General features: G+C 30.6%; 1 protein-coding gene across 1 annotated transcript in view; it reads right to left on the bottom strand.

Annotated features, from left to right (window-relative positions):
• Window positions 1–253: 253 nt before the first annotated feature.
• Window positions 254–17,818, bottom strand: part of LOC130674237 (neurogenic locus notch homolog protein 1-like) — a 50,071-nt gene continuing 32,506 nt past the window's right edge. Inside the window, exons 14-21 of the mRNA XM_057479506.1 lie at window positions 17,357–17,605; window positions 12,622–12,870; window positions 11,902–12,150; window positions 11,575–11,823; window positions 10,927–11,169; window positions 633–881; window positions 316–564; window positions 254–258 (exon numbers count right to left, since the gene is read on the bottom strand). Coding sequence (XP_057335489.1) covers window positions 254–258; window positions 316–564; window positions 633–881; window positions 10,927–11,169; window positions 11,575–11,823; window positions 11,902–12,150; window positions 12,622–12,870; window positions 17,357–17,605 — 1,742 coding nt within the window. The remainder of the gene's footprint in view (window positions 259–315; window positions 565–632; window positions 882–10,926; window positions 11,170–11,574; window positions 11,824–11,901; window positions 12,151–12,621; window positions 12,871–17,356; window positions 17,606–17,818) is intronic.

The following is a 17,818-nucleotide window of genomic DNA, read 5'->3' as shown; positions in this document are numbered from 1 at the left end:
TTTCACAAAATTATGGGAACCGCTGCCATAATTTTCTTTCCGTGTGTAATCATAGCTAGTAATTTCTCGACAGGTCAAAATCTCAATCAAATCTATTCATGTGTTCAAGTCTGAACATTTATGACTACATTTCGATAGATTTAAATATATATGAACACGTCTGACCGATTGTGAGGAAATAAATTTGTCGATACAACTAAATGAGTTCTATCGAGATTGATTAGATTTGTTATTATGATCTGATAAGATCTGGTTAATCTAGTCAGATATAATGTTTTTTTATAAAAATTAAAACTTTACTTAATTGAAACTTACGTTTTTTACATTCAGTATTCGCAATAGTTTTGAACATTGATTTGCATTTACACACGTTTTTAAAACACTGAGAATTTTCCACTTTGCAGTCGTCATTTGTCTGGCAGAATTCATGTAAAATTGGTACACATGATGTTCCATTAACAGCATGTGTATTCAATGAGCATATACAAGTTTTAGTTGCTGAACATTTGGAAAATTTAACTCTTTCGCAATCAGAATTAGTTTCACAAGATGATCCTAATAGCTCTAGAATGACGGCAATAGACATTAATTTAAACCGACAATATTTTTATATTTAATATTCATTTAATTACTTGGTAAGCACTGATCATTGGATTGCTGTACAGAATTTCCATCGCATTGACATTCATTATTAATACAAGAAGCATTATCAGTAGCACATTTCTCGCCCTTCCAACAAAACGCTCTCAACGCTGGTGCGCAGTATGTTTCATTTACCCGGATATTATTTATTATACAGGCACAAAGTTTATCTTTGGAACATTTGGCATGCTTTATGCCGCTGCATTCTTCATTATTGACACAGGAATCATTCAATACAACTGAATTTTTGATAAAACAATTTGTGTAATCAAAGTCGGGTAGAAAAAAAAATCATGAGGAACCCCGAAGGGTTTTCTCCTAAGGACTTTTCCGCTCGTAGGGCATTCCGGAATACTCGGTTCTTTTACAGAACTCTAAAAATTCATAAGAAAACCCCGGTAATACTTGAAATATTCAGATAGCAGATTTTTAGCCATAGGGGAGGGTGGGGCAGAGCGGCCCCCCTGAAATTTTGATCAAAAAAAAAATTTTTTTTTTTTCGACCAATTACTATAAATCCGATATGTTTGCGCATTTTTACCTCTACGCATGACATTTGGGGCAAAATGGACAAGCCCAAAATTTCGAAAAAGTTATTTTTTCATATTTTTATCATCAAATTAAAAAAAAATTAGTATAATTCCACATTTCTAGCCCTACGCATAACACCTGGGGCAAAATGGACCAGCCGAAAGTTCCAAAAAAATTTTTTTTTCATATTTTTCGGCCGTTTCTCCATGTAAGAGGCAAATTTCGTCACTAAAAATTCATAAAAATAAAATTTTTTTTTTTAGTTGATGAATTTTTGAAATAAAGTAAAACTATAGAATTGATTTTTTTTTTTATTAAATAACAATTATTAATTAAGGTAATCGCGAGTGAACGATTTATTACACTTTAAAAAATTTTTTTCGAGTAATATAAAACCAAAAATAGTTGTCAAGAAAAAGAAATACATTCTTAATGATAAAAACAATTTAAAAAAAAAAAAAAAGAAAAAAAAATTATTTATCACTTTTTGGAGGGGGGCAGCTCTGCCCCACAAAAAAAAATTTTTTTTTCAGAATTTCGGCAAAATGTCCATAAATTTGTTCGAAATAGGACAAAAGTAAAGTCTTATGCACAGATTTTTGCACAATTAATTAATACTTTATGCTTGTAAGTGTTGTAAATGATTCTCACGAAAATTCTCTACCATGATATGAATTTCTACGGTATTCGTTTTATAATTGATGTTCTAGAAATGTTCCAAAAACGGACTATAGGATGCTCTTACAATGTATCATAATACACTTATCCAAAAAAATTAAAGGAACAAGAAAATTTTATAAATTTTTTAGTGATATTTGGAAGGCTGTATTTTCGTGAACAATGATCGTATCGAAAAAATAAAAAAAGCAAATTGAAGTTTAAAATCTCTAGTTTAAAGATCTTCAAGTGAAATAATTTTTTGAGCCACGGTTTTTGCGGAATCATAAGAAATAGCTCGAGACAAAATTTTTCTAAATTTTTTGGTTTTGTTTTGTGGGTCTTCGGGGCCGGGAAAATGTTTTTCAAAAAAATGAATTCATGGTTTGCTTAAGAAATTTATTCAGCTACAATTTGCTTTTTTTTTTCTCTGTACGACAATTTGCTGCTGAGATATCAGCCTTCAAATGATAAATAGATCCTTTTGTCTTTGATTTTTTCAGCTACTAATGGTCGCACAGTAATTTAAAGGGCAGTTTGAGAAACTTGAATAAATTCCTTACAAGCTCCATTTTCGATTTAAAAAAAAAATTTTTTTTTTCATCCTTGATATCCATTTGAAAAACCCTTAAACAATGGCTATTTTCTGGTTTTTTAGTCAACTCATCGCTGCTCTGAAAATATTGATGGAAAGTTAATGTTGCCAGGTGATCTTACAGCTTAATAGACTCCTAAAAACACTGAAAATTTTCAGGTTGATCCATTGAACCGCTTGTCCGGGCCAATGGCTCAAAATTTTACAAAACAATTAAAGGATCAAGTATTGTTCCTTGATTTGTGTAATCATTACCGAAATGAAAAAATTAATTTTTTTTCGGATTTTCTTTTATTTTTGAGTTAGTTATTCAATAAATGTAAGGTAAAATGAAAAAAAAATCATCGAAAAACGAGATAAAACAAGAATTTTTTTATTGTTTTCTTTTTACGTTTAACTCGGGTTTTTTTTTATTTTTTCCTTTTTTGGTAAATTATTTTTTTTTCTCGACTCCAGCATTATCTACAGCATTATTAACGTTCTAGAGCAGTTCTGATAAAGTACTATAGTATGTTTTCATGAATTTTCATGAGTTCTGTAACAGTACTGATTTTTGTTCCAGAATGTCTTATGAGCAGAATTGTCCTTACAAGGAATCCTTCCCGGATTCTTCAGGAACTTTTTGAGTTTACACAGCAAGTTCGTTTATTATACATAACAATCTTTTAGATATAGCAGGATCTTTAAATGATCGTTATCAGACTAGATCTGGTGAAATCCACCCCCGGGTCAAAAAATTAGATCTGTTTTAAAATAAATGATAAATTCAAATATTTTTCCTTTAATTCAAGTTTATAAATCGTATTTATTTTATATAAGAATTTAATCTGTTTTTGCCCGTACTATTCCTTATCCAGGCTAATATCAGACTTATTTTCGTATGATATTTAGTCTGTTTTAAATCGCGTTTAGACTAAAAACAGACTTTATTATTATAATTATTGGTCTGTATTCAATTGTTTTTAAGGACAAATACAGGACTTTTTATAAATATAAATAATAATAATAATCTAGATTTATTAATTTATTTTAATTTTCTTGGTATTTAAAACATGCTAATTTGCTTCCATAATAAGATGTCATACAGAGAAAATGTTGGCTCGAAACCTACCAATTTTTACAATGCTGGCGACTAAACTTGAAACAGGGAGTAAAGCATCCAAAAAATTATCGTGCTCTTACAAAAAATGATTATACTGTATCACATTACTTATTACGCGCGAGAAACTTATCGATGAGCTTCAATATCAATTACTTCCATACATTATCATAATTTTGATGCAGCATAATAATTTTTTATAAGAGCATAGTAATTTTTTGGATACTTTACTTTCTGTTTCAAGTTTGGTCGACAGCATAATAAAAATTGGTAGATTTCTAGCCAACATTTTTCTCCGTAGCACAAGAATTTTGATGTTTTCTTATGCCAAAATATTTTCAATTTTATCCAATAAATAAGAGAAAATTCTTGACATTTTAAGAGTTGTTTTATCACTTTTATTCAATGATATAAATATTCAATGAAGACAACTAAAAAATTAAGCTATCAAATTTTCATTAACTGCCGACATTTTTAAACAAAAGATAGTAAATAAATAGTAAATAAAACATAATCAATTCTGCAACTTAAAATTTTTTCATAAATGTTGCCCATAAATAAAAATTTTATAAGTCCATGATTCAATCTAGTTTTGTCCTTGTAAATTTTCAGAACTAAAATTTTTTAAAGTTCACGAATTAATCTAATTTAGTCTGCTCGTAACGCATTTGTTTTTTAAAGTAGCAGGTCGAAAACAGCTTAAAATTTTCATAAAAGATTAAAATCAGATCAAATAGTCCAATTAGACTAAAATCAGATTAAATTTTTCGGTCCGGGTAGATCAAAAACAGATTAAAATTTTTATCAAAGCTCAATAACAGACCAAGTAGTCCAAATACAGTCCAGTTAGACTAAAATCAGATCAAATTTTTCGACCCGGGCCAGCTATAAACTGTATAAAGTTGAAGAAACTTGACATACAACTAATATAAATCTATAAAACTATATAAAGTGCTCTGTAAAAGCTTATGGAAATTTATTTCATTCAATTTAATCCTGTGAGATTTCATAAAATTGTATTACATTTCATAAAATTCATATCTATTCCAAAGATATAGTATATTACATACCAAGGTCAATAAAATAAGAAAAGTCTCAGAAATTTAGACCAATTCAACAAATTTCGGAAAATTTCATAGAATTTTGTGGAATGTAATAGAGTTTTGTAAAATATTAAGGAGTTCTGTAAGATTTTATAAAATCGCAAAAAATTACATGAAATTTCATCTGATTTTATAAATTTATTATGAAAAATAAAAAAATTCATATCTCGATAAATATTCTACTTATTCGTACAAAATCACGTTCGAAGGTCAACGCAGTGGATAGCAGCAAGGACTTGGAACCGAAAGGATCCGGGTTCAAGCCTAGCAGTCAACGGTATTTTTTCATCAATATAAAACATACTTAATCCAACTCAGTATGTCCCTATCCATCAGATCAATATATTAGATCTATTTAGAATTTGTTTTTTCTTTTTCACAATTTAATATATTTGTTTAAAAATAATTACTGTCTGACATTTCATAACAATTTATACGATTTCAGAAAATCTCATAAACTTTTATCAGGCCATGTTCGGTAAAAAATTTTATTAAGGAAATTTCATGGCATTGTATAAAATTTCATAAAAAGATTTTTTTACGAGAGGATTTCAATATCTTAAATTCCTAATCCACTTTTTCTTACCTTTTTCTCCACAGACGAAATCGTTTCTCGATTTTTTCAGTTTACAAGTATAATTATCATCACAGCATGCTCGTAGATTACGAGGATCACACTAAATAAAAAAAAAAAAAATCAACAATAGATTAAATATTATTTAGTTGATCATAAATATTTACGAATAGATAAATACTATTTCATTGTTTTTCGCACACAGATTTGTTGTCTTTTGATGATTTGCCTCTACTTGATATACACATACTGTCAATGCAACTAAAATTCCATGCAATGTGGAAAATAAATTTAATATCAACATTGTTAAATAATTCTATTGACTAGAATCTAAACAACGAAAGTAATGAAGAATCGGATAGTCGATTGTATTTATGCTAGAAATTTTCAAATCAAAATCATGGACTTTCAGCACAAGACTGATGTTTTTTTCTCTTATTAGATTTCGATAAATCGTTTTATATCACATGAGCTAATGACTTTTTAAATTGAAACATTGTCCGATACTTAATATAAATTTAAAACAAATATTATCTTGCTGAGTAACCTTGTACTCAACTAATTGATAATAAGTATAATTAATCTATATTGTAGTGATTTGAAATAATAGACAAAAATTCAATACGACGTTGTTTTTTCTGTTTCATATAATTTTATTTTTAATTTTAATTGTTTTCTAGTATATAGCCTTAAACACTTTTTGCCTTTATATCGCAACTGCTTTACTTCTCTTTCTGCCTTCGTTGTGCGGCTGTGGCCCGACTTGTGCTTATACTGTACTGCATCATTACAGTGATGCCCTACAACCTCCCTTGTGCAATGGATGTGTAGTGGCGTAGGAAAACCACAGAGAAAACCTAGCCAGTACAGTTTCGGTTAGGGTGAAGCTCCAGTGATCAATAAAATTTCCATTTTACCGATCACTGGATCTTCATCCCGCACCTAACGGTCAGAGATCTTCGTTCGAACCCGACGTGTGGCTAAACGGTCTCTCAGCAGTGTAGTGATCATGCTCGATGCTGCTTAACTTCGGTGATCGCCCGACCCACGCGTGTGCCGAACGGCTGCCTCAGCCGCTTTCTGTTTTATATAATAAAATAATTATGAGTAATATCTGTTCGAAAATGCTCGGACCAGGCTTTGGCCAGTTGTCATGCCAGAGTTCTGAGCCTTGGCACAAGCAAAAATAAAAGCACCCTAATATATATATATTAGGGTGGCGCAAAAAAACCGACTATTTTTTTTTTTTCCACCTCGCATGAAAATTTGTTGGTTTACGATGTTTTAAGAAGCCTCTCCACAAATCAGCTCGATAAAAAATTTTTAAGAGGTCGCTCACGAATTTTGAAAATATCAAAAATGATCAGAATTCGGATTTTTATTTAAAAATTTTTTTTTTTCTCGTGGCAGCAATAGTTTATATCTATGAAATCATGACTATGCTGAAAATTTCAGCCCGAAATTTAAATATTTAAACGGCGCTCAAGAATTTTGAATGTTTCCGAGCGCAGTCTCTTGGACGTTTTTGAGCGACCCTTAAATATTAATAATAAAGCTTCTCGATTTTTTCACCATCAATTTGCATGACAATGAATGAAAATATAACCCGAGAAATAGAAATAATAAGTTATTTACATACTTTTTTATTTTTTAATCCAATTTGTAGGTTTTTCCGCTTATTCAAAACTTACCAAATTTTATTGTTTAAGACTGTCCTGTATATTTTTGGTTATGCCAAAGTTATATTTAAGTTGAATGACAATAATTGAGTTATAAAAACTAATTCAAACTATTAGTTACATATTATCAGTTAATATTCGAAATTCTTGAGCGCCGTTTAAATATTTAAATTTTGGGCTGAAATTTTCAGCATAGTCATGATTTTACAAATCTAAACTATTGCTGCCACGAGAAAAAAAAAATTTTTTAAATAAAAATCCGAATTTCGATCATTTTTGATATTTTCAAAATTCGTGAGCGACCTTTTAAAAATTTTTAATTGAGCTGATTTGTGGAGAGGCTTCTTAAAACATCGTAAACCAACAAATTTTCATGCGAGATGGAAAAAAAAAAAATAGTCGGTTTTTTTGCGCCAACCTAATATATATATATATATGGGTCATTCCACCAAATAAAATTATTTTTACGGGGCGACCCTCGTCGATTTGGTTCAAACTTTGTGGAGTCGTTCTATATATTAAAAAAAAAATTCTCTGAAAATTTGAGCCTTTTATATGCAGCTGTTTTAAAGTTATGATTTTTTGAATTTTTTAAAAATTTTTGTTTTCAACTTTTTCATTAATTTTTTTAAAGGAAAAAATTTTTTTTCAAAAATGAGCACATAACAGTTTTTCGTAGGAAAAATTCTCAGCTTTCCAATAAAAATATCTATTTTTTATTTTACGTTACAAAAGACCTTTTAAAATTCGATTAAAGACGAAAAAACGATTTTTATGACTGTGCGACGCTTGATACATCTAATTTGATATTTTTTTCTGAAAGCTGAGACTTTTTCCCACAAAATATGTGATTTTGACGATGTGCATATTTTTTGTTTGAACAAAATCAATAATTATTTAAATACAAGTCATTGATTTTATAGTTTTAACAAACTGTAATAGTTCATTGTGTGGCAAGAGATGAAACAAAACGATGTCAGACGAAAGTAAAGTAGGCTGCCCGAACCGTAGACAAAAGCTGACAATAACTGCAATCTGAAGTCGTGTTTCATCTAGTGTTACACACTATTTTTTTCATGATTGCCTGCATTGAAAATTATTATCAGTGTCAGCAGCCAGTTAGAATCAAGTTATATTAAGACCAATGGTGCGATCAACCATTAGTGTACGCCTAACTTATGCTTAGCAATTTATAATTGAACAGAAACCATAAATACTATTGATTATGTACACAAGTTTTTATAAAACTTGATTACAAAGTCAGAACTGTCATCAACGCAGATGACATCAATAGTCTGAAATCACTATTGAACAAAACACAAGAATCAAAGTTCAAATTACTATATAATTCCTGGACTTGAACCATTGATGCTGGTATCATGAAAAATAGTTTTATAATTTTTGTTTTTAGAGCTTTACTGCAGATACATACCCGGAAACATATCCTCACACCGCAAAATTTATACATCCGGGCTATTCAAAATTTTACCAGCGTTGATTTCACTGTCATAATCATCATTTATTAAAAGAAACGACTTAAAACGATTGAAAAAAAAAATTTAAATACTTTTTAAGGCTTTTGAATACTTTGAATACTTTTGAATCACCTTTTTTATGGGCATTTAACATTACAAATCGTTTCGAATCGTTACGTTTAATCAGGGAATGATGACTTCTTTTAGAAAATAAATGTTTCAGACGTACGATACTTTGAGTCATAAACGGTAAAAGAAACACAAGCAGTGCACCCTATCTCACTTATTGTTGATAGCTTAGGATATATATGTGGTAAAAATGTATAAACATCCTCAAAAAAAATAAGAATAAACGTTTTTTAATCATAGAGAGTTTATATTTTATTTAATTTTATTCAAACAAAAAATATGCACATCGTGAAAATCACATATTTTGTGGGAAAAAGTCTCAGCTTTCAGAAAAAAATATCAAATTAGATGTATCAACCGTCGCACAGTCATAAAAATCGTTTTTTCGTCTTTAATCGAATTTTAAAAGGTCTTTTGTAACGTAAAATAAAAAATAGATATTTTTATTGGAAAGCTGAGAATTTTTCCTACAAAAAACTGTTATGTGCTCATTTTTAAAAAAAAAAATTTTCCTTTAAAAAAATTAATGAAAAAGTTGGAAACAAAAATTTTTAAAAAATTCAAAAAATCATAACTTTGAAACAGCTGCATATAAAAGGTTCAAATTTTCAGAGAATTTTTTTTTTAATATATAGAACGACTCCACAAAGTTTGAACCAAATCGACGAGGGTCGCCCCGTAAAAATAATTTTATTTGGTGGAATGACCCATATATACTACTAGCACCTTGACAGTAATTAGAAAAAAACTGGACCATCAGTCGATAATCAATGTTTATTTTTAGTCATTTCATGAAGAGATTAACTTTTTAGAACACCGTTTTTTTTTTTTTTCTATAATTAACACCAAAATCAGGAAAAAAACACATGATATTTTTATGGTGATATTTGGATATGAGAGACGTGCACATTTAGAAATATTTGAGCATTTTTATTTATTATTTCCATCAACAATCAATTATTCAAGTTATAATGAGTGTTCAACTCTTAAAGAATGATCTAAAGTTTTAAATGATTAGAGCATCAACTCATCTAGTAGAGAATTCTTCAGCCGGTTTATAGGAACCACCGTAATTCAGATTTTAATTTTATTAATTGATATGCATAGATTATTTGCAACGGCAATGAAGTTTGTTGTGCATTGACAGCGGAAATCAATGCAAACAGAGTTTTCAACCATGCATTGATCATCTTTCCAACAATATCCGTTTAAAATTGGCAGGCATGTTGATGTTCCGATTGCTATATTATTCAACGCACAACCACATTTTCCTTCGGGTAAACAAGTTGAATGCCATGAATCGCTGCATTCCAAAACATCAGTACAAGAATTAAGCAATTGAGCTGTAGTGACCAATTAATGAACAAATAAATTTAATAACCCCATTTCCTAATAAACTTTATAATTCTTCCAATTGTCATTGATGAAATTGTACTCACTTTCAATACAGTGATCAACAGATACTGCCGTATAATTACTATTACATTGACATTGATTATTAATACAACCAAATGAACCAGGGTAGCAGTCGTTATGATTCAAACAAAATCCATTTAAAGTTGATAGACAATAAAATTTACCGAACGCAAAATAATTCATATCACAAACGCATACATTTTCTGCTGAACATCTTGAATTTTTAATCTTTTGACAATCCGTGTCCGTTGAACACTTTTTTCCCGGTAAAACTGAATCAAGTATCAAATGAGTATTATAACGTAAAATACCATCAATATTTTATTGCTACATAATAGAAAGTCAGGAGGTGATCCGGAGTCAATATTCACGCGAAACCCGTTTCAACTTCCAGACAAAGAATTTAAAATAGTAATAGTTTATCTATCGAGTGGATCGTGTATAAGTCACGAGGTGTGAAGATTGGTGCGCGGGCCGAAGGTGAGGGTACTAGCACACAAGCGTCTTAGACTCGATTGTACTAGATAAATACATAAGTTTTTGTGACAGATATTTGAAATTAACCGCATTTAGTGCCTATAAACGGCTGGTTATAACCTGCATTTATTTATTTAGTGAGATTGTTTTGAGAATTTGTTAACATCGAGAGGGAAGTTAATAATTGTATTAATTAATATGATGATGAATTTTGTCACAAGATGGCTGGGTTATTCCGAAATTTTTCGGTCATTTGCTATCACACATGTAACCAAAAAATATTTTTTTATCCGTTGATAACGTCACTATTAGAACGATTAGGTATTTTTTTTACCATCTGTATCTTATCTAATATTTTTAGCTGCCGGCTATAGGCGTTAAATAACGTTCATCTAAGTGTCTGTCACAAAAAAATAAATTAATTCTAAAAAATTTTTCGTTTTTTGGAATTTTTTGATGTGCATCAATTATTCTCATAACTTGAATACTTTTCATTCGAAATTAATTACTTAATATGCATGATTTTGATAAGAAACTAACTATACTTACTGTCTTCACATTCATAATTAGAATTTGGCAAGTGATTGATATCACATCGGCATTTATTTTCAACGCAAATTGAATTATCGACATAGCAATCCTTATTTCTTGAACAATAACCATCCAAAACTGGTGCGCATTTTGTGCTCGTCAATGCAATGTGATTATCTTTACAAGCACATCTTTGATTAGAACACTCATGTCCTGTACTTTTACAATCAGCATTTGCATAACACCGTTGACTAAATCTTACTATGAGCAAAATAAATAGTCAACTTACATCATCATTTTTTATAACATAAAATATTTTATCATAGTAATCTAATATTTACTTGGTATACATTTAGCATTTAAATGCTTAATGAAATTGAAATTGCACTGACATTTATTATTAATACAAATCGAATTCTCAGTAGTACATGGTTTACTCATTGTACAAAATTGACCTAGAGGCTGCGCACATTTTGTGCCGTTTATTGCGATATAATTTGCGTTACAATAACAAGTTTTGTCCCTCGAACAGAACGAGTTTGAAATGTGTTCGCAGTCATCATATGTCTGGCATGGAGTTTTTAGTGAAACTTTAAATTTAAAAAATAATATATATCTATAAACCCGATTCGGCATTTTATTTTTATCTATTATTAGGGTTCTTACCCGGGGTACACAGATCATTTGAATGAGCGAAATGGTTCTCTATGCACCGGCATTCTTTAAGAAAACAATAAGAATTTTGAACAACACAATCATCATTTTTTGAACAGTTGCTCCCTATAAGTGGTGAGCAAGTTAATAAATCCGGTCCCCCGTAATTCAATTTACAAACACAGATATTATCATCTGAACACGTTGAAAATTCAATTTCCTGACAATCTCTCTCAGTTTGACATGGCATTCCCAAAAATTCTACAGTAAATGACGAAAATACGGTTTGAAAAAAGACTTAAACTTTGAGTTTATCAATAATTAAATGAGATCATATACTTGGCACACATTTGGATCTCCGATAAACATAATCAGGTTTGCATTGACATTTATAGTCTATGCAAATAGAGTTTTCGTATGCACATAATTCTCCATTTCGGCATGCTACGTTGAATCCTGGCGCACACGTATCATTGTTTATGGCATAGTAACCACGAAAACATTCACATTCACTATTTTCAGAACAGTTTGAGTGAGGTAAGAACCGATCACAGTCTGTGAATAATCTACAATTCATTCCTAAGTGTGCTGTTTTACAAAAATTAAATAATGGAAATTGTAAGATTTAAATCATTAATACTCATGAGGAGAGTTATCATACTGACATAGTTACAGATCCTACATCAATATTGGAACGGTTCCAATGTACATATGGGGATGAACCCTATACATCTTAGGCACCGTTCCCATAATACATGTGAAATGGTCCCGTAATATTACGATAAAAATTACCATTGTAATGTGGTAATCATACAATAATGGTAATTATTTCTTTAATATAAAAAATGTTATAGTAGTTAATATCATTATGTTATCGGAACCAGTCATCATAGTAGTATGGGGTCGATTACCCCGGTAAGAAAAATTATACGTAATTATTGTATATAATTACATTGAATTTTTTTTACCCGGACAGATCATTTTCGGTGTAAAATATTAATAATCATTTCTTCACGGGCATTCTGTTTCTATTTTTTGATAAAATGAATCAAAACTTACGTCTTTTACATTCAGTTATCGAAGTAGTTTTAAACATAAGTTTGCATTTACACTGGTTATTAAAACACTCAGAATTATCAACTTTGCAGTCGTGATCTGTCTGGCAGTGTGTCTCCAAAACTGGTACACAGGATGTCCAATTAACAGCCAGTGTATTCGATGAGCATATGCAAATTTTAGTTGCCGAACATTCGGCAAATTTTACTCTGTTACAATCAGAATCAGTTGTACAATTTGAATCTAATATATCTAGAATGACAATCAGAATAGTTATTTTCGATACGTATGCAAAACAGTAGGGATTCTCGTGTCCGTCTGAAACTACACAAGTCATAGTGCCGTGGTCACATGACTAATCATCACATCGACGCTTGTCCGTAAAGGTGCAGTAGGCACAGAGTCCCGAGGCTAGTCCTACACCCAAATTTATCGGTCAATCACTTCGATCCTGGATCAATTAGTAATAAGACGTATAATTTGTTACTATTGTAATATACTAGCAATTTACTTGTAATTCTGTTAACACGGGTATTATACATGCATTATTTGGAAATCGGGCAATTGTACTTGCAATTTCATGTCTCAAACATTACTGGCAATAAACTTGTAATTTTTGGGCCATCTACTCGCAACGTTATGAATAATATAAAATTAAATAACAAATTCAGTGCTGTAACTGCGTTCTTGACTTTTAGAAAATAATTTCTGCCTTTTATCGACCAACTTTATCTCGTCCAATTTTATCTCGTCTCGTCTCGTCTCGTCATCAATCAGCATGATCTCGTCTCGACGAGATATTCTCGACTCTCACAGCAATACTAAGGTTTTCATAGGTTCGAAATCATTTCAATCTTCGGAGATTGACGGGTAAAATTTTTTTTAAACGTTTTTTTAATAAACAGGTATCTCTATTTAACGCCAAAGATACCATTATTAACATATCAAATACTTATATTAAATGTATGTGTACATCAGGAATTAGTTACCTCTTTCCGCACAGACGAAGTCATCTCCTGATTCCTTCAGTTTACATAATAAATAATCATCACAGCATGCTTGTGAATGACGAGGATAACACTAAATAATTGTATCATATTGTATCACATTAAATTTTATATTATTTTTGTGACAGACACTTGAAATCTACGACATTTAGCGCCTATAGCCGGCAGCTAAAAATATTAGATAAGATACAGCTGGTAAAAAAGATACCTAATCGTTCTAATAGTGACGTCATCATCGGATCAAAAAATATTTTTTGGTTACATGTGCGGAGCAAACGACCAAAAAATATCGAAGTAACTTAACGAGCCATCTTGTGACAAAATTTATCATCATTTTAATTCGTCCACTTATCGACTTCTCTCTAATTTTCAACAAATACTCGAAACATTCTTACCAAATAAATAAACGCGGATTTATAACCTGCCATTCATAGGCACTAAATGTAGTAAACTTCAAATATCTGTCACAAAAACTAATGTATTTATCTAGTACAATCGAGTCTAAGACGCTCGTGTGTTGGTACCCTCGCCTTCGGCTCGGGCACCAATTTTCACACTCGTGTCTTAAACACGATCGCGCTCGATAGATAAACTACTATTTAATAATTAATGTATAGGGCATTTCATGTCAAATCCCCTGACCGCCTTCGATTTCGCGGAAACTTTTTTATCATTTTTTATCCTTCCAAAGACATTTTTGTGAATTTTTTCAGATTTTTTTTACCCAACCTAAAAAAAGTTACAAATTTTTGAAAAAAAAACCGCTCGTTTTTTTTTAAATTGCTATAACTTTCTCGCAAATTAATCTTTCGGCACTTTTTTTTTTTTCAAAATTTGTGTTTTCAAATGTAGTTTTTAGAAAAAACTACAAAAAATTTTTTGGAAGTCACGATATATAAAAAATTCAGTTTTTTCAATAAAACCGTCATTTTTTCGAAGTCCGAAACCTTCGATTCTCAATTTTTTTGTCTCAAAAAAAACTTCAACCAAACCAGTATTTAATCCTGCTATTCCCATTTTGTGCCGACTTTCCTTTATATTTTTCTTTTCAATTGAAAATAAAAAAATTTCTAAATTTGGCTTATTTTTTATGACTGCGCTGAAATTTTTTTTGATTGTTTTTTAAAGCTCAGAAATTGAATAAAATTGGACAAAAACAACCGTACAGTGTATTAGGGGCAAGGATTGATTTTTTCGGAAAAAAATTTCCAATTTTTGAATATAGTGAAACCTAAACCTAAAAATAACCTTCTCAATAAGACAATTTATAGAAAACTGAGAAAAATATCGATAGCCCGAACTGAGAATCGAACCTAGACCATGTCGGTATCGCGCCGAGTGCTCTACCAGTTGAGATATCCGGTACTATACGATCTTCTGTTCAATTTCATCGAAAATTGTCTATAAAGCTATCGATATTTTTCTCAGTTTATCTATAAATTGTCTTATTGAGAAGGTTAATTGTAGGTTTAGGTTTCACTATATTTAAAAATTGGGAATTTTCTTCCGAAAAAATCAATCCTTGCCCCTAATACACTCTACGGTTGTTTTTGTTCAATTTTATTCAACTTCTGAGCTTTTAAAAACAATCAAAAATAATTTCAGCGCAGTCATAAAAAATAAGCCAAATTTAGAAATTTTTTTATTTTCAATTGAAAAAAAAAAAATTTAAAGGAAAGTCGGCACAAAATGGGAATAGCGGGGTTAAATACTGGCTTGGTTGAGGTTTTTTTTGAGACAAAAAAATTGAGAATCGAAGGTTTCGGACTTCGAAAAAATTACGGTTTTATTGAAAAAACTGAAAGATTTTATATATTGTGACTTCCGAAAAATTTTTTGTATTTTTTTCTGAAAACTACATTTGAAAACATAAATTTCGAAACAAAAAAGTGCCGAAAGATTAATTTGCGAGAAAGTTATAGCAATTTAAAAAAAAATGAGCGGTTTTTTTTCAAAAATTTTTAACTTTTTTTGGGTTGGGTAAAAAAATCTGAAAAAATTCAGAAAAATGTCTTTGGAAGGATAAAAAATGATAAAAAAGTTTCCGCGAAATCGAAGGGGGTCGGGTCAAAACCTCGGTGATTTGACATGGAATGCCCAATATATATACTTAGATTTGTAGATAATTACTTTTTCATTGAATTTGGCACACTGATTACTCGTTGTTTGATTGCTTTCCTTAACCTGATTGATGCAAATTAATGCAGCCAAAATTCCACGCAAAGTGTAGAAGAAACGTTCTGTTAACATTTTGAACGGATTTTCTTCAGTTGAAAAAAAAAATGCCGGTTCAGAATCAAATAATTTATTATTTTCAACAAAAAATCGTTGTCCATAATGACTCATTTCAGTCGCGAAACTAACATTTTATATCTGATTAATTACTATTACTCATCAGAAGTTTAAATATCTATTTATATGATATCAACCAATGACACAATAAAAAGATTGGTATACCTCAAAATCCTACTTTGAAAGTTTTTTAAAATGTTTTATATGTAATAAATCTATTTTTACTATTTTTCGGTTAGTAACTGCGCACTCACAAGAAAAAAATAAAAAGTCATTATGTGTGCTTTTGTATAAAATTAGAAATGATAGTGGGTTTTTTTTTTTTTTTTTCATTAGTAGTAATTCAAAATGTAATTAAATTTAAGAAATGTATATAGAGTAATAAAATTGCCACTTCACACGTCGTCAAAAACAATTTATTTGAGTAAGAGATTATTTTTATCAAGTATTACAATTATTGTTTATTATCAACGCAAAGAACACCTACTCTGCAAAAGTAAAGTCCGGAAATGGTTTATGAGGCCCGATATTATTCAGATTTTATTTCAGTTGATATGCATAGATTATGAGCAACAGCAATGAAATTTGGTTTGCATTGACAGCAGAAATCAATGCAAACAGAGTTCTCAACCATGCATTGGTCATCTTTCCAACAATATCCGTTTAAAATTGGCAGGCATGTTGATGATCCGATTGCTATATTATTTAATGCACAAACACATTTTCCTTCGGGTGAACAAGTTGAATGCCATGAATCACTGCACTCCGAAACATCAGTACAAGAACTAAGCAAGTTTGCTGTAACGACCAATTAATGAATCACAGTGTATTGTGTGACAATGGATGAAACAAGACGATTTCAGACTAGGGCGAAATTGGCTGCCCAAACCGTAGGTGAGGGCTGACATCACCCGCAGTCTGAAATGGTGTTTTTGATCCTGAGTTACACACTATATTTGTCATGATTGCCTACATCGGAACTGCAAGATTCAGTTTCAGCAGCCAGTAAGAACCAAGTTAATTTCAAGCCGATGATGCAGAGAACTGTTAGAGAATGAAAAATCTGTGACTTACAGTCAATTACTAGATAGTAAATAAGACAAAAATATTATTTTCACTTATTTTTAGTAGTTTTATTTGGTTAATTAAACTGTTACGTAAAAAATGAAATGAGTAATCTGAAGTGACAAGCAAACGAATGAGAGTAATACGGTTGCAAATGAACACGAATGTTTCTGCCTTCTGTATGCACATGTTTGTAAATTACGATTCACTAGTAATTGTTTGCAGCATTGGCTATGAACTAGCTTGGTTCGAACGGCTGTGGAGACACTCAAATTTGAAAATTCGATGCTGGTATCATGAAAATAAATTTAATTGCTGGATTTCCTAATAAACTTCATAATCTTTCCAATTGAACATGATTAAATTGTACTTACTTTCAACACATTTGTCAACGGATACTGCTGTGTAATTACTTTTACATTGACATTGATTATCAGAACAACGAAATGAATCAGAATAGCAGTCGATATCATTCAAACAAAATCCACTCAAAGTTGGTAGACAATGAAATTTACCAAATGCAAAGTAATTCATATCACAAGCGCATACATGATCTGTTGAACATCTTGAATTTTTAATCTTTTGACAATCCGTATCCATCGAACACATTTTTTCCATCGAAACTGAATAAAGTATGAAATGAGTAATATAACATGAAATACTATGAACAATTTATTACTACAGTGTTGAAAATCAGGAGGTGGATCGAAATCAATTTTCACGCTGAACCTGTCTCAGTTTTCAGACATAGAATTCAAAGAGAATGAATCTGAGTACCAGTTGACCCTGTAGAAGCCAACCAAAAAACTTCTCGCTGTTTTTGAGCTCCTTCAGCT

Source organism: Microplitis mediator, chromosome 9 (genome assembly GCF_029852145.1).
Source record: "Microplitis mediator isolate UGA2020A chromosome 9, iyMicMedi2.1, whole genome shotgun sequence".
Classification (NCBI taxonomy): Eukaryota; Metazoa; Arthropoda; class Insecta; order Hymenoptera; family Braconidae; genus Microplitis; species Microplitis mediator.
The sequence above is the reverse complement of the archived record's forward strand: the minus strand, read 5'-3'. Positions and strand labels throughout refer to the sequence as shown.